This window comes from Schistocerca serialis, chromosome 3 (assembly GCF_023864345.2).
Source record: "Schistocerca serialis cubense isolate TAMUIC-IGC-003099 chromosome 3, iqSchSeri2.2, whole genome shotgun sequence".
Classification (NCBI taxonomy): domain Eukaryota; kingdom Metazoa; phylum Arthropoda; class Insecta; order Orthoptera; family Acrididae; genus Schistocerca; species Schistocerca serialis.
The window spans coordinates 438682701-438709675 of NC_064640.1; the positions used below are offsets into that span (position 1 = coordinate 438682701).

At 37.0% G+C, this 26975-nt stretch overlaps 1 protein-coding gene across 3 annotated transcripts in view; it reads right to left on the reverse strand.

Annotated features, from left to right (window-relative positions):
* Window positions 1-482: 482 nt before the first annotated feature.
* Window positions 483-26975, reverse strand: part of LOC126470326 (UTP--glucose-1-phosphate uridylyltransferase-like) — a 201421-nt gene continuing 174928 nt past the window's right edge. For all 3 annotated transcript variants that reach the window (XM_050098112.1, XM_050098111.1, XM_050098109.1), the window contains exons 4-11: window positions 25839-26044; window positions 25689-25764; window positions 25449-25592; window positions 23554-23692; window positions 22870-23007; window positions 20008-20174; window positions 12655-12759; window positions 483-932 (exon numbers count right to left, since the gene is read on the reverse strand). In XM_050098112.1, coding sequence (XP_049954069.1) covers window positions 825-932; window positions 12655-12759; window positions 20008-20174; window positions 22870-23007; window positions 23554-23692; window positions 25449-25592; window positions 25689-25764; window positions 25839-26044 — 1083 coding nt within the window. In that variant the 3' untranslated portion in view covers window positions 483-824. The remainder of the gene's footprint in view (window positions 933-12654; window positions 12760-20007; window positions 20175-22869; window positions 23008-23553; window positions 23693-25448; window positions 25593-25688; window positions 25765-25838; window positions 26045-26975) is intronic.

Below are 26975 nucleotides of genomic sequence, written 5' to 3' on the forward strand. Positions count from 1 at the left end.
GGAAGAATTTTAAATGTGGATGTCCTAAGGAACTGAGCAGTCATTGGATACCATACTGCCCTTCTGTAAAAGGGTCCCTACCAGAAGGTTTCTAATTGAAGGTATAAATTAATTGGGAAAAACATTCTTGCACATGATTATTGTGCTTCACACTATCAGCATGAAACATTTTTCTTTTATTTTTGGTTTCAAATCTGCCATATTTCATAAAATCTTCCTTTGTTGCTCCATTATAGATAGAAGTGAAAATCATAAATTTTATCTGTTGTAGCAGTTACTTAAATGGTAAAGTAAAAGTCATAAATATTTAGTTGACTCCATTATGGATCACAACAGCAATAGATAAATAGGCTTCACTTTAAGTTCTCTCTACAACAAAATTCTAGGAAACTCCTAGTTGTTTTTCAAGATATTGTCTTTCCCTCTTTTCTGTAAAAGAGAAAATACAAGTATTTGCCTTAAAGTAAAATAGTTGCAAACAATTTTAATAAAATAATGCCCTTATTTTTATTTTGGTCTTCATTTATAAACAACAAAACAACAAATATTCAAAATTATTTATATATAATGAAATACTGTAACACAACATAGCAATTATTTTACAGTTACTGAACTAACAGCAGATTTGTATGTGCTTGGAAAGCATACTAAGGCAACAATTTGAGTCACACACACACATACACACACACACACACACATACACACACACAATCACACACACTTTAATTTACATGCATCATGCATACTTCAGCCACTTTAAATTCTCTCGCATTTTAACGATTATTAGATGAGTCTAATACATGTTTCTAGGCACATATCTCCATCTAGTGATCTAAAATTCTCATATTTCCTGATACAATTTTATTTTCAAGTAAAGCTCCTGATGGGATATCAATCCTATCACCATGGTTTGCAATGATGATGACAGTGCCCTGAAATCAGACAGGAAAATTTGTTAAGGCAGTTATAAGTAAATGGATTACAATAAAGAGCTTATATTGTAGTAATTTCAAAAGATAACACTATTAACATAAAAACATTCATAGCACGAATAATTAATTTTTGAACACAGTTGGCTGAAGATTTTCAATAAAATGTATAAATTTCACATAAACTGCTTAACAATTTTACTTGCCGTCCAGTTATGGAAAATGTAAGACACAAGACTGACAGGTAAGAAAAAACAACTATCTTCAGAGATCACAGTAATTTTTTTGTGCAAATAACATTGTGTAGGTTCCTAAAGGTTCAACACTATGCGAATTATTGATGTTCCACAACATCAAATGTTAAGAAATTTTGACTGATAGATGAATACATTAGGATTCCTTCTTTTTTTCATAACTAAATACAAACAAAATTATTTTGGCAAGGATATTAACTGGGGTATTAATATCATATGGGAACGGGTGTTGGCATTAGAAACTATGCCAATGTAAAACAGAAAATGCAGCAAAAACATACACAATTAGAGGTCCTGATAGTAAAAAGCAGGTACTAAAGCACAGACATTTTAGAAATGGAACAGCAAATTGGGATGTACTTTTGAAGCTTTTAGAATCACAAATAGCTAGAACAGAAAATTAACAATCATATGAATTAAGATAGAATGCTAATCATCACGTACAGCAGGCACTGAGTGGCAGACAGATAGAGTGTACAGTATTGGATATTATTGAGTGACAAATAAAGTTCTTAACCATATACACAGAACTCACATCATATGGCCAACAGTGGCTATGTGTGTGAGAGTTTTTACATCTGATGAAAGGCTTTGTCGAATAGCTGAATGATATCCAATAGTCTATTTTTAAATGTGGCTGTCTGTCATTCAACATCTCCTCTGTGTGGTGAGTTGCAATGTATCTTAATTCATATTATTATTATTCCATTCAAGATTTTTCACTGTTAGAATAGGGTGGGTAGGCGCGCGCGCAGTGGGGTGTATGTGTGTGTGTGCATGTGCATGCGCACGTTCGTCTATTTTAGACAAAGGCCTTGTTGGCTGAAAGCTTATATTTTGATAGTCATTTTGTTGTGCCTATCTGTGATTCAGCAAATCCGCTATATGGTGAGTGACAACTTTCCTTTTCATAATATTGTTAAATTCCATCCTGGATTTTCCATTGTTTAGTTAACTGTTATCCATTACAAACATAGATGGAATTCCATGACTGGTATACAATTTTAGCTACTAATACAATCACTGAAATCATTCACTTTCAATTTTTTGTTTAGTTACAAAACATAAATGGTATGGAGTTGGTAACCACTCATATTCAGGTACTCAAAATAAGCATTTTTTTATTTGTGTTTGTCCAAAGGTCTCATATTCATGGTCATCCCACTGTGTTTCATGCATTGGTATGGCCATTAGCAAGACCCCTAAACACATGCATATGTAAAACCCACATTTTCCTAACATCTGCAGATGTTTTATTATGAAACATATCCTTAATAGACAGAGTGGTGACAATAAATGGGAGGGGGTTGCATAGAGATGGGGTCATGTCAAGGTGCCATTTTTCCATGACACAGCCAAATTTCTAACACAGCCATAAGACTAAAATAAATCTGCTCCATGCAGACACTGATAACAGTGTGGTTAATTGAAATACACTTAAGGGTAATACACAGTTGATCCAACACCAATCTGGGCAAAGTATTCCGCTGTTGAGCCAAGCATGAACTTCTAGGAAATGCATCATTCAGTCCACAAAACAACAGAAAATCTCAATTTAAATGCATTTCTATTCTGTAATTCGTTGTCAAAGCTACAAAATATTATCTGATCAAACCTGTCTCATGGGGAATTAGATCACTCCTCGTATATTTGTGGCTTCATTATTTGTGGATTCAATCATTCACTAAATTAATTTCACTGGCCAGTATACAAAACCCACATTGTAGTCATGGAATATGAATAAGCATTGTTTCATGATTCACCACTGCACCTTTTGCATGCAACTGACTTTACTTTAATAGTAGCATGGCTTGTGTGACACATCAATCCTGTTGCTTCATCATCCCAGCCACACAGATCACTCAGGTGGATAATATATTGTTGGTGTGTTTACACTGTTTCAGTGCTGCTCTACTGTTCCTCTAACTTGCACAAGTGTGTTGAGAACACTGCACTTCTGTATGTGAATTACATTAATCATTCCATCTATTAGAATACCATCCAAAAATGGTTTGAAGTTAAAAGCTATTTCATGTCTTCAGTTTAGTAAAAATGCATAATTTATTACAGCACAAATGCTGCATATGTTGGTTGCATTTTTCCTTACTGAATCCACTGCAAAGAGTATAATAGTTCTGAGAGAGGATATACAATAATATTTTCAGTAATCTTCTACAACTTCTGTAAACTAGATTTTATGAAACATTTCTTTTTCTCTACCAGAACTGAAATTCTTGACAGATATATTACTAGGATTCTGATATCAATGAATTCTGTATATGTCAGAAATTGTTGGAACACATACCTCACAAACACCCGGGGAGAGCTGTACTATTCCAGAACCAAAAATGTCACAATTTCATATTCAAAAAATTCAATGTCTGTCTCTCAATGGTTAACAATACTACGGAAACACACAGGCCAATATTTTATGAATCCCTTATGACTCATAATTAAGTTAAAATAAATTATAAATATCTTCAATGTCTCAAAAGATATCTGAACTGAAGAATTCCAAAGAACAGAGAGACTAGTACTGCTTGTTGCCTAATGGTGCCATACTAAACTACTGCAAGAAACAGACAATATTTGCTCATGGCCTGTTGAACTGCAGTAGATGTCATGTGAATTATGCTATGGATGCTGTAGCTGGCATGCTGCAAAGTGCTGCAGTGAATATCTTAGCTCCGTGTGAACTGTCGCTTTTAGTATGTGCACCTGCCACACTCCCAAAAACACACTCCTGTGGCCTTGACCTTATTAGGATGTGAGTAATCGAAAAATGGGTAGGATTTTTCAAGAAATAAGCTATTTTCTGGTTGTTTTGTTGTGTGAAACATTTACAGTCATTTCTCCTTGCTGAGATAATCAGAAGTCTGGTACAGACTTAAGTATGCAACTGTTTAACAGCTATGGGTTGTTTATTTACTTCATGTGTGACTAACATCACATAACTAAAATAGGTGTGGGCAGAAATTGAGCAGAACTGACGTACAGAAATTTTTTTATACACTCAGTAGAAAAACTGCAAGAAAGGCAAACAACATTCATACAAAAGAGGACTAACCTATCCAACAGATGCAAGCACTTTAGGCTAAAGCTAGGTGCTCAGACAGATAGTAAACTGTCTTGTTCAAAGACGTAATGCTGCTATTTTTAGTATTCAAACAGTATCTTAGGTAAGTGATTATTCGACATGAAAATTAGCCTACTTTGCTTATTTTCATTCACGTATGTCAAATGGTATTATATTTTGGGGTAACTCTTCCCATTCTCAAAGGATACTTTTGGCTCAGTAATGGGTTGGCCTCTCAAAATACAGGGTGTTACAAAAAGGTATGGTCAAACTTTCAGGAAACATTCCTCACACACAAATAAAGAAAAGATATTATGTGGACATGTGCCCGGAAACGCTTAATTTCCATATTAGAGCTCATTTTAGTTTCGTCAGTATGTACTGTACTTCCTCAATTCAGCGCCAGTTAGCCCAACTGAAGGAAGGTAATGTTGACTTCAGTGCCTGTGTTGACATGCGACTCATTGCTCTACAGTACTAGCATCAAGCATATCAGTACGTAGCATCATAACGAACGTGGTTTTGCAGCCAGTGCAGTGTTTAGAAATGCAGAGTTGGCAGATGCCCATTTGATGTATGGATTAGCACGGGGCAATAGCCATGGCGTGGTACGTTTGTATCGAGACAGATTTCCAGAACGAAGGTGTCCCGACAGGAAGACGTTCGAAGTAATTGATTGGCGTCTTAGGGAGCATGGAACATTCCAGCCTATGACTCGTGACTGGGGAAGACCTAGAACGATGAGGACACCTTCAATGGATGAGGCAATTCTTCGTGCAGTTGACGATAACCCTAATGTCAGCGTCATAGAAGTTGCTGCTGTACAAGGTAACGTTGACCACGTCACTGTATGGAGAGTGCTACGGGAGAACCAGTTGTTTCCATACCATATACAGCGTGTGCAGGCACTATGAGCAGCTGATTGGCCTCCACGGGTGCACTTCTGTGAATGGTTCATCCAACAATGTGTCAATCCTCATTTCGGTGGAAGTGTTCTCTTTACAGATGAGGCTTCATTCCAACGTGATCAAATTGTACATTTTCACAATCAACATGTGTGGGCTGACGAGAATCCACACGCAATTGTGCAATCACGTCATCAACACAGATTTTCTGTGAACATTTGGGCAGGCATTGTTGGTGATGTCTTGATTGGGCCCCATGTTCTTCCACCTATGCTAAATGGAGCACGTTATCATGGTTTCATACGGGATACTCTACCTGTGCTGCTAGAACATGTGCCTTTACAAGTACAACACAACATGTGGTTCATGCACGATGGAGCTCCTGCACATTTCAGTCGAAGTGTTCGTACGCTTCTCAACAACAGATTCGGTGACCGATGGATTGGTAGAGGCGGACCAATTCCATGGCCTCCACACTCTCCTGACCCCAACCCTCTTGACTTTCATTTATGGGGCATTTGAAAGCTCTTGTCTACGCAACCCCGGTACCAAATGTAGAGACTCTTCGTGCTTGTATTGTGGACGGCTGTGATACAACACACCATTCTCCAGGGCTGCATCAGCGCATCAGGGATTTCATGCGACGGAGGGTGGATGCATGTATCCTCGCTAACGGAGGACATTTTGAACATTTCCTGTAACAAAGTGTTTGAAGTCACGCTGGAACATTCTGTTGCTGTGTGTTTCCATTCCATGATTAATGTGATTTGTAGAGAAGTACTAAAATGAGCTCTAACATGGAAAGTAAGCGTTTCCGGACACATGTCCACATAACATATTTTCTTTCTTTGTGTGTAAGGAATGTTTCCTGAAAGTTTGGCCGTACCTTTTTGTAACACCCTGTATATATTCTTTACTATTGTTTCTTGTTAACAATATCAGTTTATTTCCAAGAGTTAGCAGCTTTAACTCAGTTAACACTAGGCAGAAATCCCACTTCTTTAACTCTTGTGCAGAAAGATGTGCAGTATACTGCTGCATCCATTTTCAATAAGTTACCACAAGAATTCAAAAATCTTAGCAGTAGTCCACATGCTTTCAAATTGAAGCCTAAGAGTTTCCTCATGCATCACTCCTTCCATTCTGTTGAGGAGTTGCTTGAAAAATTAAGCTGATTTCTATGTTATATTGTTGATTGTGGTTACTTAAACTTATGGCTTGACTTTTTTGGGTTCATAAACATTTTATTTCATCTGTTATTACTTTTATGTTATAATTTCATGTACTGACATGTTTCATGATCTAGGAGATTTGCTCCTCAATTTGGTCCTACAGAACTAGACATGTAAATAAATAAATAAATGACATGTTACTAAAGCATTCATAACAAAGTCCCTGAATGTACTACCCTCCAAGAGAGCTATTGCACCCAAATTACACTTGGAACTGAGAGCCGAATGAAACCCAAAGTAGAAAGCTCCAAAATAGTTAACAAGGTATGGAATGTATATTGGAAAGACAGATTAGACACCAAAGAATGGGGAGCATTCATTGCAATTGACAAAAATATGGTGTCTATCTAGGTTGAAACTTAGCCTGACTGCAAACTAGTACATGAGCAACTGGCCTAGCAAATTAAAATTAATCATCAGATCTTTTTAAAAGCCTTCTGACTTCACTGTAAAAGCTGTAGAATCATTTCATTCAAAATAAGTCTATCCTCAGTAGGGCAAAAGTATTCTAATCATGCAATATTAGCTGAAGGCAACTTTAAATTACTGACCAGAGACTGGGATGTCTGTAGATAAATTGTAGGTGATACGGACAGAGAACATTATGGAGTAGTTCTGAATAAGTTTTCTGAAAACTGCATTGAGCAACTAGTTCAACAACAACAACAACAACAACAACACACACACACACACACACAAAGGCAATTTTTCAGGCCTTGTAGCAACAGTCAGTCTTGATCTTATCTACAGTGTCAGTACAGGGATTAATTATCAACATTTCATCACATAGTGACAAAGGTTACTGAAGTTAATAAATCCATCAAGAATGCAAGAAGAGTATTTATGCCAGAAAAAGCAGATGTGCAGTTGTTAGCATCATACTTAAACAATGAATTGACAATATTCAGTTCCGCTATAATGGACATAGAGGAATTACAGGTGAAGTTTGAACCAAATATAAATCATATTCTGGAGAAGTATGTTCCAAGTATGTGGATTAAGGCTGGAAGGCCCACTGTGGCTTAATAACAAAATTTGGAAAAAGCTGAGGAAACAAACACTGTGGCACTATCAGCTCAAAAAAGACCAGATGAATGTCAACAGGCCAAAGTTAGTAGAATTTCATACATCTATGGTGAATCATCAAAGCATACAACAACTTATAGTCCTGCATAAAATCACTAAGTGGGTCAAAGGATTCTATTAGTCACTCATTGCCCAGTCTGGTGCAGCAATGGAAGACAGCAAAAGAAAAGCTAATGTACTAAATTTTGTTTAAAAAATCACTCATGCAGAAGAATCATTCAGGAAAACTATTGTTTGACAGTCACACAGATTCCTATGTGACACACATAGAAATAGGCATCCCTGACATTAGGAAACATTTAAAGAGTCCATGGAAGTTTGCTGCCTGAGACTGCACTCAGTTCTTCATTAGAGTCAAAGCACTGGGAGCCAGGTCAGCTTTTTAGGTGCATGAAGAGGTGAGAAACACTTGAATCCAAGTCAGGGTTGTAGAGGGTATATTCAAAAATGTCCTGTTTCAAGTAATACAACAATTCTTGCATGTTCATGTGGCTTCTGCTATCATCATCATGTATATTCACACTACCACTTTTAAACAGACACACCAATTACGCACAAGATCTTCAATCATTACACTCAGTCTGTAAACACCATAAGTTCTGTGGTAAGTGTTGACAGCACTGATATTTCTTGCCTCTAAAAATAATATTAAAACTGATTTCACATTTTGCAGGATTTTCAATTGCATTGCTAATTCTGAATGGTAGGCAAAAAACCAGCATGTTTTCATAATGACAAGTGAAGTAGTGTCAACAGAGATGACTAGCATGACCCAAAGAACTACACACCAGTTTCTTCGATCTTACTAGCGAAACACAATTTTTTGATTATGGCACAAACTATTTTCTGAAAAAAGAAATTTACTGACACTGCTATTAACTAGTCCAACAGAAATTGTTGTTCATGCACAAGAAACTCAACATATGCTATGATTCTGAATCTGTCAAAAGATTTTAATACAATCAGCCATATTAGAGTTACCTTCCCATTTGCGATGAGAAATTGTTTGAATCATCACATTTTTGGTCCTGTCTCATTATATGTTGTTCATGGTTTTTATTTAAATTTGTCATACGTGAAGTCTATTAGAGAGCCCACTTTAAACAACAGCCACATAAATAGTATACACTGAGGTGACAAAAGTCATAGGATACCTCCTAATATCAGGCCAGACCTCCTTTTTCCCAGTACATTACAGCAGTTTGATATGGTATGTACTCAACAACTCATTGGACGTCCCCTGCGAAAATATTGAGCCATGCTGTCTCTATAACTGTCCATAATTGCAAAACTGTTATCGATGCACGATTCTGTGCATGAACTGATCTCTTGATTATGTTCTATAAATGTTCGGTGGGTGTCTAAATCGTTTGCTCAAATTGTCCAGAGTGATCTTCAAACCAATTGAAAGCAATTGTGGCCCTGCGACATAGTGCGTTATCATCCATAAAAATTCCATCATTGTATGAAAACATGAGGTCCATGAAAGGCCTCCAATTAGCCAAACATAAACATTTCCAGTCAACGATTGGTTCAGATGGACTGGAGAACCCTGTCCATTCCATGTAAACACAGCCCACACCATTATGGAGCCACCACCAGATTGCACAGTGTCTTGGTGACAACTTGGGTCCATGACATTGTAGTGTCTGCACCACACTTGAACCCTACCATCAGCTCTTACCAACTGAAATTAAGACTCATCTCACCAGGCTATGGTTTTCCAGTGACCAAGGGTCAATTTCATATGGTCATGAGCCCAGGAAAGGCACTGCAGGCAATGTACTGCTGTTAGCAAAGGCACTCACTTTGGTCGTCTGCTGCCATAGCCCATTAACACCAAATTTCAGAGCAATATCCTGAAATATATCTTCATTGCACATCCCACATTGATTTCTGTAGTTATTGCATGCAGTGTTGCTTGTCTGCTAGCACTGACAACTTTGTGCAGTCGCCACGGCCCTTGTTCTCTAGGTGGAGGCTGTCGGCTACTGCGTTGTCCAAGATGGGAGGTAATGGCTGAAATGTGGTATTCTCGCCACACTCTTGATGCTGGGGATCTCAGAATATTGAATTCCCCAGTGATTTCTGAAACAGAATGTCCCATGCATCTAGCTCCTATGGCTGTTTCGTGTTCCCGTCATGCGGCCAAAATTATGTCAGAAACCTTTCACGAGAATCACCTGAGTACAAATGACAGTGCACTGCCTTTTTATACCTTGTGTAAATGATACTACTGTCATCTATGTATGTGCATATCACTATCCCATGACTTTTGTCACCTCAGTGTATATTCCACTATAACTTTCATTTTACAGAAATTGTTAATGTTATCTCACACACTGAGAACCTGTTTTGTGAAAATTCTCATTCACGTTTTCACATTTTCCTCTTAGAATTTTTTTTTACATGCATTAACAGATTAGGTGCTATAGGAAATACTTTTGCTAATAAAAGCTAATAGATGTGTCAGCTCCATTTGTCTATGCTTAGCAAGACAAACATAAACTCACAGCTCATTTAAAGATAAGCTGTGGTGAGGCATATGATGGATAGTAAAATATGGGAAAATTTGTCTCATTTTGGATACTTAAGCTTCTCCTCACATCCTTATGCACAATTACTTCTCCTTTAAGGGGAAGATATAATTATAAATAAATCCATAGCACAGCCATGGGCACCCACTTGGCTCCCTCCTATGCCACGCTGCTTATGGGCCATCTGGAAGAAACCTCCCTAGTGTCCCAAAACACCAAACCCTAGCTCAGGTTCACTATAGCCAATACATTGATTATATGAGACTCAACAAATGTATTGAGATTTAAAATAATTTCAATTTATTGTTCAATATCAGTTATACATATTTAATTAGGCTACATTTTTTGATCTATTAGCATCATCTTCAGATCTAAAACAAAGTAAAATTAAATACGAATTTAGCAGGAGGGATCTCACTAAAATTATAGAACATATAGCCATGTAAAGTTTCTCATTAAAATACTAATAGTGTAGATAAATGTTTATGTAAAATGTAAACGGAATAAAATAGTAAAATAATAAAATGGAGCGAGTTAGTATGAGAGCGGGGAAAGAACGCAAGGGAGAGGAAGGAGAACTAGTGGCAGGGATGCTATGTGTTTAACAATAAAGGGTCTTATACTAAAATTGCCAAACATCGATTATGTAAAAAAACTTCCTCTTAAAATACCTGACTGGACGTGTAAAACTGTAAAAGGGAATAAAATAGTAGATTATAAGAGTGGAAATAAAGCAGTGGAAACTGAATTAGCATTTTAAGATGAAAAAGTGTGAAATTTTGAAAGCATAAAGCCATACGGCCTTGCTTTGAACACACAAAAAATAAAATTGTATAATTTTTTGTATGAAAATATTAAAAATTAGGCCTAGAACAATGGATGCTTAAATGGCGAAAGGCATAAAGATCATAAAACTAACAGAAGTGAATGTATGTAGAAGACCTAGAACTTGATGAAGTCATTAACTATTAAAATTTTTAAAAACCATTGAAAGTAAGCTCGATGGTATATTCATGATCTGGACCCAGGAGCAAGGTACCCTATTATCATTCCTCCATAGCCTTAACACCTTCTCTCTCATTCACTTCACCTTGTCCTCCTTCCTGGAGGTTGACCTCCACCTCTCTGATAGCTCCAACCATACATCCGTTCATATGAAGCCCACTAACCATCAACAGTATCTCCATTTTGACAGCTGTTATCCCTTCTGCACCAAAAAATTGCCTTCATATAGTCTGTTTACCCATTGACAGTGTATCTGTAGTGATGATAATTCCCGTTCCCAATTTGCTGAAGGTCTCACAAAGACCTTCATTTACAGATACTATCCCTAAAACTGAGCCCACAAATAGGTTTCCAGTGACATATCTTCACAACCACTAATCCTCTGACCACCCCAAGAACCAGCTCCAAAGGAGCACTCCCCGTATCACCCAGTATCATCCCACATTGGAGCAACTGAACCTCCTTTGCCTGGGTTTTGACTATCTATCATCGTGGCCAGAGATGAAGGACATTCTACCCACAACCATTCCCATCCCTTCTAAAGCAATATTCTGCCGTCTACCCAACCTACACAACATCCTGGCCAATTCCTATATCCTATATCACTTCCACTCTCAACCGCTTGCCACAGGGGCCACAGCCTTTCAGAAAATCAGGAGCAAGACCTGTCTGATTCACCTACCCAGCACATCCACAATCTACTCTTGTCACTGTCTTATCTCATCCCATTAGTGCAATCTCTGAAAGGAGTGATGTCACATACCAGTTCTGTTGCATTTTCTGCATAGTATTTTCAGTGGGCATGACCACCAGCCAACTATCCATCAGAAGGTATTTCACTGCCTAAATGTGGCCAAGAGCAGAGTTAGCCACCCATTAGTGGAACACACTGCTGAGCAAAATGTGCCCAAGTTCAATAGCTACTTTACAACCAGTACCACCTGGATCCTTCTGCCAACACCAGTTTTTCTGAACTATGAAGACGGGAGTTATCCTTGAAACATATCCTTCACTCCTGGAATCATCCTGATTTCAATTGCTGCTAACTGCTGCACCCACACCCTAGTTACAGTCTACCAGAAATTTCCTCATCATTTAATTTTTTATATTGTTAGATTAAGATTGCAAATTTCCATATTTAGGTCTGATATCCTGTGATAAGGTGGGTACAGAAAACTGTAGCTCTTACAAAAGGCTCCCTTTTCCAACAAATTTTGTTATGCATTTAACAGTTTTAAATAAGCTTGTTGTTGTATAAATAGAATGTGGTGGGGGTTAACCCAACCTAATTCCAAAGGCTGATTTCATCATGACATCCTTTGCTAGTTACTATACTGTTGGAAGTGGTACGTCCTTGTCATACTCTACCCTTTGAACTGATTTACCCAGCCAGATAAAGGGGGCCTATAGTTTAACATGGACTCCAAAGCACCATGCGATTTTGAATTTTTCACATTTACAAATCATTGCTAGAAGTGAAAAGAGTAGTAAGTGACACAAAAAACCCTCTAACAATTAATTAAGTCTTGAAACCAAATGCTATGGATTTGTGATTTAACACTTACACACTTATTCAAGGAGCCACAAATGTTTTATGAAATTACATATAAGAGTTTAACATGCATCTCACCTTCAGAGAAACTCCTCTTCCAAAAGTAACATCTCCAGAGACTGTCAAATGGTCCAGTTCAATTAAGTCTGGAATGTTGGCAAATCTTGAAAGAAATTCTTTAACCTGTTAATGAATATGAGATACAGTATAATGTACTATGTCCACCTCGACACAAAATTTGTAGCAAGAGTAACTGTATACATATATAGCTCCAAATAAATCTTATAAGTTGTAAAATATTCATCTAAGCATGAATTCTATCCACAGATTGACTAGGAGCACAAATTTTATCTTTTTTTTAATCAAGTGATTAATTCTTGGGCCAACAGGAAAGTGAAACTGTAAAAATACACAATATATGAAAATGCAGTAGAGTTGAATGTACCTATTTATGACAGTATCATTTTGACTAACCAACCCTGGTATGAAATGTACAGCTCTTTTCAGAAACTTCTTTTTGTTCTCTATTAATCCTATCTGGAAAGGTTCCCAGATTGGCTGTCGGTACTCAAGAATTATCTGAACAAGGGTTTTTTCAAGGCTGAATTATATATCCTCGGGATTCTTATACTGTACCTGAGTCTTCCATCAACCTTTCCTCCATACTGAGGTTGAAGCTCACTCTTGTGTCCAGGTTTGCTTACAAATAAATGTGTTTTTGGATACGTTCAACCTTAGACAAACACAATTTTTTTTCTTTTTACCCAGACAGTTTTGCTGAAGTTACAGCATCATCTGTGGGTTTTACATTTTCTTGCAATTAGATAACAGGAAAGTTGCACTTTAGCATCTGCACATATAGAATTCCAGTTTTTAAGAAAAGTATTCACAAATTTTAAAACAGATGATTTTTTTATATTTACCTTTTTAACATATGCTGTGGTTTTTGTGGCTTTGTGTATTTTACGTTATAGCTGTTTTCTTTCACAGATTGTTATCTACAACCATACAGAACTTAATGTACAAAACTATTTTTCACATAGGATGAAATAAGGTTAATCACAATGGTCTAATATTCCTTACTGTAAATAACCTTATGCATTAAGCCCTCTAAGGTTGCAGATGACATACTGTGAAAGAAGAACAGCTAAAATGCAAACTATGTAACAAAAACCATGTCATGTGCTAACAAGATATACAGGATGTCCCAGGAGAAATGTTCAATATTCAGGAGTATGACAGGAACACTTATCTGAAGCAAAAAACTTCATATGGACATATGCCCTATTCTGAATAGTTTTACAAGACAGACTCCATTTGTTTTTGGGCGAGTGGCATGCACATACAAGTATGTTTCTTACCCACACAAGCTCTTTGGCGTTTTATTGTAGAACAATCCACCTCATTGCTTTCAACCTCACTGCTCAGGATGTCTTTCTGCCATTGAACTAGCCTGTTGAATGTGTCACGAGTGAAGTAGTTTGAGGGACTGAGAGTGAAGCAGAAAGAATCATTGGTTAACTGTCTTTGTACACATAATGGTGCAGGCTAAAATGTTTACAGTGCCTGCTATGGTAGTGCTCCTGCTGCTGTCAAAGAATGCTGTTGGTGCATTCCGATACATTAAATTCCTGATCATAGAGTGTTCAGTTGAATTTTCAGCACGTTGTGTGAAACAGCCATTATTTCATGTTCCCATTTTTCTTCTGGACATTTAGTTCAACAGCGTGTGCAAGAATAGCTGTGTAGTCCTACTACCAGCACATGGTGACTTTCTGTGCTGTATCAGTATCCCACAAACTTCTGTATGGTGAATATTACATGCGGAAAACTTGTACCCATTTCAAATACAACGTGTCCACAATCTTCACATTGACAAGAATGCCGCAAGACTTGAATTATGTCACTGGTTAAATGAAAATCATTATTTGGTTCCATTGACAGTATTCACTGGGAAATCCATGTTTATACAGAATGGAATCAACAACACATGTTAATCATTAATGGTCATAGGGAAACCCACACACTACAGCGGAAACCAATTTAAAAGTTAGTTTTTTTTATCAAAGTTTGGTGTGATATGATGGTAACATGTTGATAGGTTCAGTCAATTTAGAAAAGCACATGATGGGGCAGAATTACTAGGAGTTTTTGGAAAATTCATTTGCTGAACACCTTGAGAATGTCCCTTTGGCCAGGCGGACTACACTGTACTTACAGCATGACGAAACTCCTCCACATTTTACCAGACATGCGTGGGAACATCCCAACCACAATTACGATAACTGCTGAATTGATCGTTGTAGTGCAAATCACTGACCACCAAGATCACCCATACCTTACACCATATTTGTTTATGGTGTTGAATGAAGTCTGAGGTGTACAAACAAAAGGTGAATACATGAGATGAACTGCTTGGTCACATTATGGATACTGCTGCGTTCATTAGGGAATGTGCAGAGGCACTCTGACAAGCAACACCATACAGTCTCCCAATAGTTTAAAAATGCGTTGAAGTTGATGATGGGATAGTCAAACATTTATTGTGAACTGTACAACAGCTCTACTGTAACCTATATGATAATGCTTAGTAATGTTAAAAATACATATTTTTCAATTAACTAAATACTTTGTGAAACACATGCTGTAATGTTTACCAACTGTTTTATGTGTTTACATGTGTAAACCTGACAACATATTCAAAAATAAATAAAAATGTACATTAAATCTGTTCTATCTCAGGAAACATCCAAAATAGGACATGTGTCCATCTGAAGTTTTTCTGCTTCAAATGATTGTACCTGTCATATCCCTGAATACTGTTCATTCCTCCTCAGATACCGTGTATATAAAAAAGTTTTTTGTCTGTTTTAAAATTTGTGAATACTTTTCTTAAAAACTGAAATACTACTGCATGTACAAATAGTGAAGAAAAAAATTTATTTAATAGAAACAAAGTAGAAACTCACTGATGATGCTGTAACTTTAGTGAAACATGTCTAGGTAAAAAGAAGAAAAAATTGTGTGCATTCCAGGAGGAGCCTACCCAAAAGCAAATTTCCTGCAGTTTTATGTGGTTTTAAAGAGATATCATTGGAGAACATAAACATAAATAGGAGGAAAAACATTTGTCAACATGTACACTTTAGCATTTTCTCCTGAAATGGCAGTAGTACATAGATGTTCTCTGACTACTTAGCACAGTCAGCTGGTGCTCTGACATCACAGTAGCAGTCAGCAATTATTCCACCTCCTCCACATTGTCTTACTTCCATAATGCAAAGGAGCACTAAGACACTCACAGTTGCTGCATCATGTAGCAATTCACTACTTTTACTACAATAGTGGAAAATCCTGTATGCATTACAAATTGTAGAAGCAGTAGAGGTAAGCATACACCACATATTTGAGGAGTTGAGTGATCAGCACACACATAAACTCTCTCTCTCTTTCTCAAATTCTTCTTACAATGTTTTAAATTTTTCACATCACAGGATAAGTGATCAAGGATGGATGAGTACCTCACTCCTCACAGGTGATGCTCCAAAAATGAACAGTAATACGTGGAGGAACGTAATGCATTAGGATAACACCATCACAGTCGTACATGAGAATCACCATAACTTTAGACCACTCCATTCACATCATCAACAGAACAGGCTCTGCTAACGGTATACTATGACTTCTACATTGCTGGCAATGGGTTCTACACAATGCCAGTGACTTCTTTTAAGGACAGTAACAGGTGCAAACATGTAACTCTTTTGTATCAGATGTGAATAAATAGTTGCCACTATTTAAGTTCCAATCCTTGTATATCTCCTCTTGTTCCTTTTGTATAATTTGTAATAATCCTACACATCCTACATCCATGTGAATGTCTTGCTGTATTGGATTTATGGAATCTAAATCAAGAAGAAAAGAAAGAAAAACATGCATGGCCATTGATTTGCTTCAGATGAAGAGCTGCACGTCTCAGTACAATCATGGTTCTGTATGCAACCACAACCATTTTTCCACACAGACAATGACCATCTTGTTTCACAGTGGGAAACAGTTTACTGACTTTTTTCCATCTGTCTCATTTTCATTTGACTGCCCCATATACTTTGTACAGTTTCACTAAAATGTTAATCATTTGCCTATCAATACAAGAAGTTTACCTCATACCAATTTGACATTTAGAGCATGCCACCTTTGCAGTTCTTCAATTTTAATGGTCATAAGTCTAAAATTGAATATTGTTATTATTGATACTGATCATACATATTACAAAACCAGCAATTATAGGTCTATAGGGATGGTTAGGCTTCCGTATCTTCCGAAAGGAGCCAGGACGCAGAGTATCTGTCTTGTAGCTTTGGAACATTTTTCACTGGATGGTCAAACCATCCAAACACCTCCTTCATTTATTTAGTTATCCTAATTTTGTAAGAACTCCATAAAGTTTTATAACCCTCCAGAGTTAATATCAGGACAGCTTCATACATCACCTTCTTCCTCAGAAACATCAAGCAATTCGCAGATTTCCAGTTGAATACCTTGCCTCAGATTATCACTTAAGTTTATTTAACTTTACAGCAGAATTGGGTATAACACCTAAATTCCAAGTCTGATAACTTATGACGGAGCTGAAAGTTTGCATCAAAAAAGTCAATGCTTTCCATTGTTTATTTCTCATAAGTACAGGGAGTTAAATGTTCATCAGTATCAAGGACACTAAAGACCAATACAAGTTTGTACTGGACAAGGATACAGAAGAACTTTTACCATGGTCTTTTCAAAGGCATGATCCTAGCATTCACCTGAAATGATGCTGAGGAATCAAAATTTAAATCTCGAGGGCTGCACAGATTTTAACCCTGCTCTTCCTGAATACACATCAGTTTCCTTAGCCACTCTATCACCTCTTTCAGTTGATATAACAATGTTGCACATGACAGAATGCTGCTAATAATTAAAAAAAAGTTAGATACAATTCAGTGAATTCAGAGATGTAGAATTTGTAACAGTCTGTATCAACTTTCACTGTTTACAAGAGATGTCTAAAAGTTTCTACTGTGTAAAAACAGACTGTGGATAGTGGTTGTATAAAATTTCATGATATTAGAAGAAGGAATCACTCGTGAGTTCCAAAGCACTACCAGCAGTCCAGCTACCACAGTGACTGTGTGTAGGGAGTTAAAAAGAAAGAGGTACAAAGGCTGAGCAACTACTCATAAGCAACACATTTCTGCAGCCAGTGGTAAGTGATGCTTGAGGTGGTCTAAAGAGTGACACCACTGGACAGTGATCTGGAGTGATAAACCACACTTCACCCTGTGGTATTCCAATGGAAGTACACTACTGGCCATTAAATACACCAAGAAGAAATGCAGATGATAAAGGGGTATTCATTCGACAAATATATTGTACTAGAACTGACATGTGATTACATTTTCATGCAATTTGGGTGCATAGATCCTGAGAAATCAGTACCGAGAACAACTACCTCTGGCCATAATGATACACCTGGACATTTAGTCAAACAGAGCTTGGATGGCCTGTACAGGTACAGCTGCCCATGCAGCTTCAACACGATACCACAGCTCATCAAGAGTAGTGACTGGCGTATCGTGGTGAGCTAGTTGCTCGGCCACCATTGACGGGACGTCTTCAGTTGGTGAGAGATCTGGAGAATGTACTGGCCAGGGCAGCAGTCAAACATTTTCTGTATCCAGAAAGGCCCGTACGGGACCTGCAACGTGTGGTCGTGCATTATCCTGCTGAAATGTAGGGTTTCGCAGGGATCGAATGAAGGGTAGAGCCATGGGTTGTAAGACATCTGAACTGTAACGTCCACTGTTCAAAGTGCCGTCAATGCGAACAAGAGGTGACCGAGACGTGTAACCAATGGCACCCCATACCATTTCGCCGGGTGATACGCCAGTATGGCGATGACGAATACACGCTTCCAATGTGCGTTCACCGCGATGTCGCAAAACACAGATGCGACCATCATGATGCTGTAAACAGAACCTGGATTCATCCAAAAAAAATGACGTTTTGCCTTTTGTGCACCCAGGTTTGTCATTGAGTACACCATCAGAGGCACTCCTGTCTGTGATGCAGCATCAAGGGTAACCGCAACCATGGTCTCCGAGCTGATAGTCCATGCTGCTGCAAACATCGTCGAACTGTTCGTGCAGATGGTTGTTGTCTTGCAAACGTCCCCATCTGTTGACTCGGGGATCGAGATGTGGCTGCACGATCCATTGCAGCCATGCGGATGAGGTGCCTGTCATCTCGACTGCTTGCGATACGAGGCCGTTGGGATCCATCACGGCATTCCGTATTATCCTCCTGGACCCACCAATTCCATATTCAGCTAACAGTCATTGGATCTCGACCAGCGTGAGCAGCAATGTCGCAATATGTTAAACCGCAATCGCGATAGGCTACAACTCAACCTTTACCAAAGTCGGAACCGTGATGGTACGCATTTCTCCTTACACGACGCATCACAACAACATTTCACCAGGCAACACTGGTCAACTGCTGTTTGTGTATGAGAAATGGGTTGGAAACTTTCCTCATGTCAGCACGTTGTAGGTGTCGCCACCGGCGCCGACCTTGTGTGAATGCTCTGAAAAGCTAATCATTTGCATATCACAGCATCTTCTTCCTGTCAATTAAATTTCATGTCTATAGCACGCCATCTTCGTGGTGTAGCAATTTTAATGGCCAGTAGTGTATTTGGATTTGGTGATTGCTGTAGAACATTACCTGCCATCATTTGTAGCGTCTACAGCGAAATGTGGAGGAGGTAGTATTTTGGTACGGGGGTGTTTTTCATGGCTAGGGTGTGTACTGTGTACAGTAGGGGAAGAGTTCAGAGATGACGAGTGTCTGTATCAGCATGACATTGCATCCTGTCACAGAGCAGTATGTGTGAGGCAATGATCTGTATACAATAACATTCCTGAAATGGACTAGCATGCCCAGAGTTCTGATGTGAACCCAATGGAACAACTTTGGGATGTGTTAGAATGCCAAGTTTGCTCCAGACTGCAGTGTCTATCACTATCTTCTCTGTCTTTGGCGCTTGAGGAAGAATGGGCTGCCATACCTCCACAGACATTTAGACACATTGTTGAAGGTGTCTGCAGCAAACTTCAATCTATTATAAAGGGAAAGGGTTGAAACACCTCGTATTAATATCTAGTAATAGGTGTTCTGATACTTGGATCAGATTATGTGCATTCATTTTACAATAGTTTAGACTGTTTCAGTACATTGAGTTACATGATTCATTATTTCATATTATTAGAAAACAGTACTGAGCTTATAAGGAACAGACTTCTGATTGAGTTTATAAGACAAAGTGTGAAAGAAATGGGAGATTTGGGGAAGAGCTAGGTCAAAAAAATCAATGTTCATGTATTTATTTACCTTTGCAAAATGATTTTCCCCAAGTTTCACAAGTGGAGTTGTTGGAAACATCCGCTGTGGACTCATCACAAGTGATCCGTGATTTAAGCTGTACAAGTTACTCATAACAAGCAACAAATCTGATGTTTTCTTCACAGGCAGGAAACGACTTCTGGGCACATTTATCCCTGTAACACACAAGCAAGCATAGACAACTAGATATGAATATTTGCATTAAAACCAATACATATCCAATGTTCTTTAACAATATGTCAAGATGAGCTACAAGTTCTGTGAATGAAAGGTAGAAGTTGCTGAAATATTTCCACTGTGACTTTGTAAACTACTGCTATGCTGTGAACCAAGAGACATATTTAAATCACCAACTGTTAAAGTGGCTTTGCATTTGATCAATGGGAGTGGACAATTAAGCATTTACCAAAAGCAAATGAAAGGTGGTAGAATGTTTTTGTTTATGCTTCCATCAATAATTAAATAGGCAGTACCAGAATTAAAATATAGCAAAATTTTTCTTAAGGATGTTGTGCTAACAAATCTCCCATGTATTGCAGGGGATGACTTGACAGGGATGATCCAGAAACTGTACTATCGAATTTTATCATTATGCTAGTTGTTTTGCCTAAGACTTTACATTAAGAGCTTAGATAAACTATAGTATTGTTGATAACTACATGAGTTCCCTACCCTTTTAATAATGATTCACTAATGTAAATCATAAAAGTGACCTTACTCAAACCTGCTGGCAAAAAAGAAGTTTGTTGCCTTCACATACAAAGTTTTAAAACAGCAGCAACCATATATTGGAACCAATGGATTGACTATGCACAATGAGTTAGCAATCAATAGTTGTCAAATATACTTACACTCTGTTCATCAATTCATGGCTAGAGATATGTTTATTTCAGTTCAACATCTTCACTGCTAACTAAAATTTAATAAATTTTAGTATTTATAATATTCATTTGTTTCTCCATAAGGTTTTGAAAACAGTGTTTTCAGTTTTAAGTGTGGAAACAAAAAATACAGTGATACTAGAACAGAAATGAAATACGTTTTGTGGTAAGAGCCAGTCTGTTCTATGATAGTTATCCATCTGTTGACCCTACAGGGGGTGCTCAATGTGGCTACCACACATTCTTACACATCCTTCGGCATTCCTTCCCAAAAAATCACAAACTCCTGCAAACATGCATGACTGCCCTTCAATTCTGACACACGTGTGGGACACATGCTCCTCTAATGTGTGCATATTGTTGATGACTCCCCATAGCCAGAAACCTAAAGGATTAAGGTAATGTGAATGATTTTCCCCAACTTTCACAAGTGGAGTAGTTGGAAACATCCGTTGTGGACTCATTATAAGTGATCCATGATTTAAGCTGTACACATTACTCATAACAAGCAACAAATCTGATGTTTTCTTCACAGGCAGGTTACTTGACCCCCTTCATTAATACAACACTCATTAATTGTCACTGTTATGTACTGTCATACAAGACACAGAAAATGAGATGATGTACCATAGTGCATGAACACCATCTATTGTCTTTGTGCAATGGTAATGTTTCCCAAAAGTGTAGGTAGCTTGTAGCATTGAAATTGATGATAAAAAGCATCAGTTAATGTGTCTGGTAACATATATGGCCCTATGAGTCTGTCACCCACAATTCTTGCTCACACATTAGTGAACCTTTCATGATCACTCAAGGATTTCCATCTTTGTAATACGTTTGGTACTAACTTTTAAATGAAAACAGGTTTCAATTTTTTTACTTGGTCCACTTCTTGGAGGATCATTTAACTTAAAATCTGTGGAAGAAACATTAGGATATTTTTTCCTTGGAAATATGAATTTCATATTTTTGTTTTTATGACAAGTTCTACATCCTTGCAGATTTCCTCATTAGAGGTCTATGGAACAAAAAGTATATCTATCTATTTAGTAGAGTGATGGTTATGGAGGTAATTTGTGACAGATTCTGTCCTCTAAAACCCACCACAGATGCTTGAAGCAGTTAAAGTTGGGTGATGGACATGGAATGTGGGGTATTAAAATTCACTTATGTATTCAGCAAATGGTGGCTGGGCAGAAATAGCAAGGTGAATTGGGGCAGTGTCATCCAGAAGAACAGTGCCCATGTTTGGGACCAATATAAGTGCCACAGGACATACACCATCACCAAAAGGCTGTAGTTCATAGTGTAAGAAATCAGTTGTCTCTGTTTGGGGACACAAAGGTAGTCTTTGATAAAACTGGTCAAACTGACAAAAGTCTAACAATTTGTCCTCATAAAAAGTGGGAATGTCTCCCATTTCGTCTTTCATACATTTGGTCATTTGTATAAATGGATAAATAACATGCTGCTTAACATGCTGTATATTAACTTCCTTCACTGTGATAACAAAAGGAGAATTCTAGAACCCAATTCTCAGTATTACCACCTCTTAAATAAACAGAGTTCCATTAATTTGATACTTGTCTGTGAAGTTTTAAATCTAGCTAGGTGTAGGGCAGATAAATGTGCTTGTTGTGTTAAACTGTAAGTAACAGCAAATCCAGCATATGAACTCATTCAGTGAGCAGTCAATACAAATCACACTGGTATCAGCAAATGAAAGACTACCCAATAATAATGATGCAAATAGGAGCTTCTGGTAATATGAGCTGAATGTCCACTTTTAGCTACAAACTGTTATAAAAGTTATTTTAAACAGGCTTAGAAAGACGTTAATACAGTTCACTGTCAAATGAATATATTTGTCAAAGCATATAGTAGGCATGCAGAAAGTGCAGATTTGTGATAAAACACTGACGGAGTAGTTGAAGTGTGTTGTACTTAAAAAAGATTAAAAGTAAAGTACCTAAACCACCATCGAAGCACTTCATAGCTGCTCCCACAGCTGTTTCAAGCTGTATCACATTTAAACCATTATCTAGAGTTTTGTGATTTACTATAATTTCCATATTTAATGTCTTTTCCTCCACAACTCGGTCAATAGCTGAAAGAAATAAATCAACAAAATAGTATAGCAGTACTGACTTTAAAAAAGTCAACTAGAAGTGATATATACCAAAGATATTATGATGTACAGGTATCACTTTTTAAAACTAGATCTGAATGCTACATTGTATAAACTATTCTACCGCTATCATACTGGAGTTTTGAGCTCAGTTTGCATGCTTGCAGAAAAACAATAATGACTCAACTGTCAATACAGCTGTCATGAAATGTCATTGCAAAATAAACTTTCATAATTTGATGACAACATAAGTAACTATTCCAACAAAAATTTAACATCTACTATAGCTCCAACAGCATCAAAGGAACAAACTTATAAAATAGTGACAGTAACTGAAACATCGATGTCACACAACTATAAAGATCAGCTGATATAACATGAAGATGGCAGTCATACTGAAATATGCTTAAAGTAATAAACAATGTAATCAAATACAGCAGCATCTTTGGTCTCATAGTATAATATGATAATGTCCTTATATGTCACATAAAATGCAGCGGAATGAAACGAGTCCAAATTACATACCATCAAGTTTGATCCAAAGATTGTTTGTGTTAAAGAACTTGAAAGTCTTAACAGACTTAAAGTCATCTACATGCTCCTTTGGCACCTGAGCAATTTCAAGTAGACGCAGTTTGTCTTCATATTGGATCAGTGTACCACCCTACAAGAAAACAAAAAAATACTTTCAATAAATATGTTATCAATATTTCACTTATCTCATCTCATTTTGTACAATTAATTTTTGACAGGAGTGTAAACAGCCATGTTTAATATTAATTAAGTTTCTAGCAGTGCTTATTTACAAATCAATAAATCAGTCAATAACAAAAATTGTTGGTTTTGAAGTACATCTGTGCTGCTAACATACATTACAAACAGTCCACTTATTTTTATATTTAGTATGTAAATTAAAAGAAGGAAACAGCTTCAGCTTACGTTTCTTGTAGTCCACATTTAATAACAGTGGTTTGTAGCAGTATGAAAGTAAGATCATGTAATACATTATCTAGGAAATCAATCCTGTTTGTTAGATCACTCAGGAAACTACATTTCAAGTTAAATGCAGCAACAAATTCTTGCAGTAAAGTAAATAATATTGATGCTGCAAAGACAGTTATTCCTGCAGGTACTGGGATATATGTAAAATGTGTATTATAATACAGAAGTCTAAAATATCCTTTGTAATTTTTCTGTGCTAATGCTAACATGCTAGTTCTGTTTCATGACATCTTCCTTACAAACACTGAAAGACAGGCATTAGACAATAAAAAAAGAAATATTTGCTTGCAATTAAAGCTGCTCTCTTAATTTTATTCTGGAAAAACACAGGACTAAAACATGTGATCTTGCCACTGTCTATATTTAAAGGGGGTGGTAAGGTAGTGCATGTGATAGGTTAAAACATGAATAAAGTGATTTAATTGCTTATAGTTAATATACAAGTGGTATCAAATGACATCAGTAGTGGTATCTTTTACAACAGTGAAAATTAGTTATTTGTCTCTGGCACACACTGTAACTGTGCAGTACTTCAGGATGTCAAGAGAGAACATTATGAGAATTTTCTCTTAATTCAGCACCTGAGAAATCTTTTCTGCAGAAATGCAACATTGGAATAAAACAGAGCCACCAAGAAAAGGACCATATTAAAATATTTTATGCAACCTAGAATAATACAAGGAGCTTCAAAAAGTAAGATATACCATTGCACAACAAGAAAGACAAATTGTCAGAAGAGAGTACATGTTCAAGTTTTCCTGCAGACACAGTTCCTCTGCAATGCAGATAACAGGTGCTACACCATGTGGAAGTGAAATGGCCTGACAACAGGAAACTTACTTCAAAGTTGACATATGCAGGACAGTACAATTGTTGTGGGGAAAACAAATTGCAAGCAGATTAAAACTGAGTACATATGGAGCAAATCCTATGTCGAATCCAGCCACAGTGAAATAGTGCCAACAGTTAGGCTAAGTCTACACTGACATAAGTCTGGAGAAGGAAAACAATCAACACTGATGATGGAAAACAATGCCCAAGCCATCAATGAACTGACTGACAGCAGTCTCAGATTTTCTGAGAATGAGAACATTCACACAGTGGTTCCTGAATGACTCCATGACCAAGGAGTGGATGTGTATTAGCAACTGGTAGAATGTTCTGACTGTTATTTACACAGACTTGGTGACTACGTTGAAAAATAGAGCCATGTATGTGCGTCACTTTTAAGTGTAGTGTAGCATTCAATAAAAGTTACTTGGCCTGCCATAATGTGTAACTTAATTTTTGAATTCTCCTTGTACAGATAATGTGCTGACAGAATTCAAAGTTTCCCAAGGGTAGAGAGTGGCAGATCTTTAAACTACATAGTGTTCAAATGATGAGTCTGCAATTTCACACCAATTATATTTACATACCTTAACATCAGCTTTTGTTTTGTCTGTTACTTCCATAACAAACTCTGGAGTCTTCTTAGTTGGATGAAGGAGAAGATTCAGTATATTGAGGTCTACTGTTGCTCCAAGGTTGTCAATATTTGAAACAAAACAGTACTCCCGACCCTTGCAAAAGGAATTTAATAGTTAGTATGTACGTACTTTAATTTAATGACACATATATTGTTATTGCAGTACTATATAAGTATGCTTCTAAATTACCTGTTCAATAAATTTCTTTAAGAGACCTGAGTTTTTAAAACTTTCATAAAAGTCTCCATGTCCAGGTGGATACCACCTAAAATAAAAATAATGAACTTGTATGTAAATGCTGACACTATCTGCAGAAATAATATATTGTATAACACTTACGCTTCAATGTCCATTTCTACATCACAGTTTTTTGCAACTGGTAGTAGAGAGTCCCTGTTAATCCGAGGGAAACAACTCTGATTGAATGTATAGATTTCAATTTGTAAACCTTTGTATTTTCTAATAATTTTCAGAGTATCTTCATCAGTGTTGAAGGAATTCATGAGAACTAGAGGAACATTGGCCTTGTATGTTTTGTTGAGATGCTGAAAAAAGATGTTTTATTAGGCCTAAATTGCACATGCAGTGTGTCTTAAAATAACTCTCAATAAGTATAGTTAATTAACCATAACATTTTTGTATATGAAAACATAAAAATCACTTTTTTCTGTGTGCTTATAAAAATTGGGATGAGTTTAACATCACCATATAAAGCCCTAAAGCTTTCTTCAAAAGTTCTGTCAGTATTTCTCTCATGTGCAATACACTGAACCACTGCTTCCTACCTACCTAACTGGTTTATATATGTTCCTCCTACATTTTTGTTGTATGTTTCTTCAATATAATTTACTATAACTTAGCCTGTAAGAAAGATATACGATTTTCACAACATACAGGCACACTGTGTATACTATAATAGCATATTAGTTAAGTTTGATCAAAGAAAACAAGAATCTTGTTGGTAATTAAAGTCATTACTTTTCATTTTTATTGGAGTTTATGTGATTTGTGATGACTGTTGCCTTTCAAATATCACTGTTAATGACAACATGCAGCCTACAGAAAATCAGCTTATCAGTTATTGAGGAAAATGTAATTAATAACTCTGAACTGGCATTTAAGGCATGTGAATCACAGACTCCTTCCCCCTCCAATACCCCACCACTAAAATTGGCAGATTAAAACTTTATGCTTTTCAGAGACCGATATAATATGCTAACATACTTATATTCTATGAAACATAACCTCTGCCATCTATCTTCATCTTAGGTCAAAGTAGTCTCTATAATCGGGCTATAAATTTAACTCCGAAGAACCAATACTTTCATTTCATCATTGGATCGTTCTTGTAGTTAGTAGTTCACACAGTTCTACAGGCTCTTAGTTATTGTAGTGGCCAAATATGATGGAAAAACAAAGGTAGGAAAAGTTTTCAGAACAGTTTTTCCAAGACAACACTGTTATTAAATATGATTA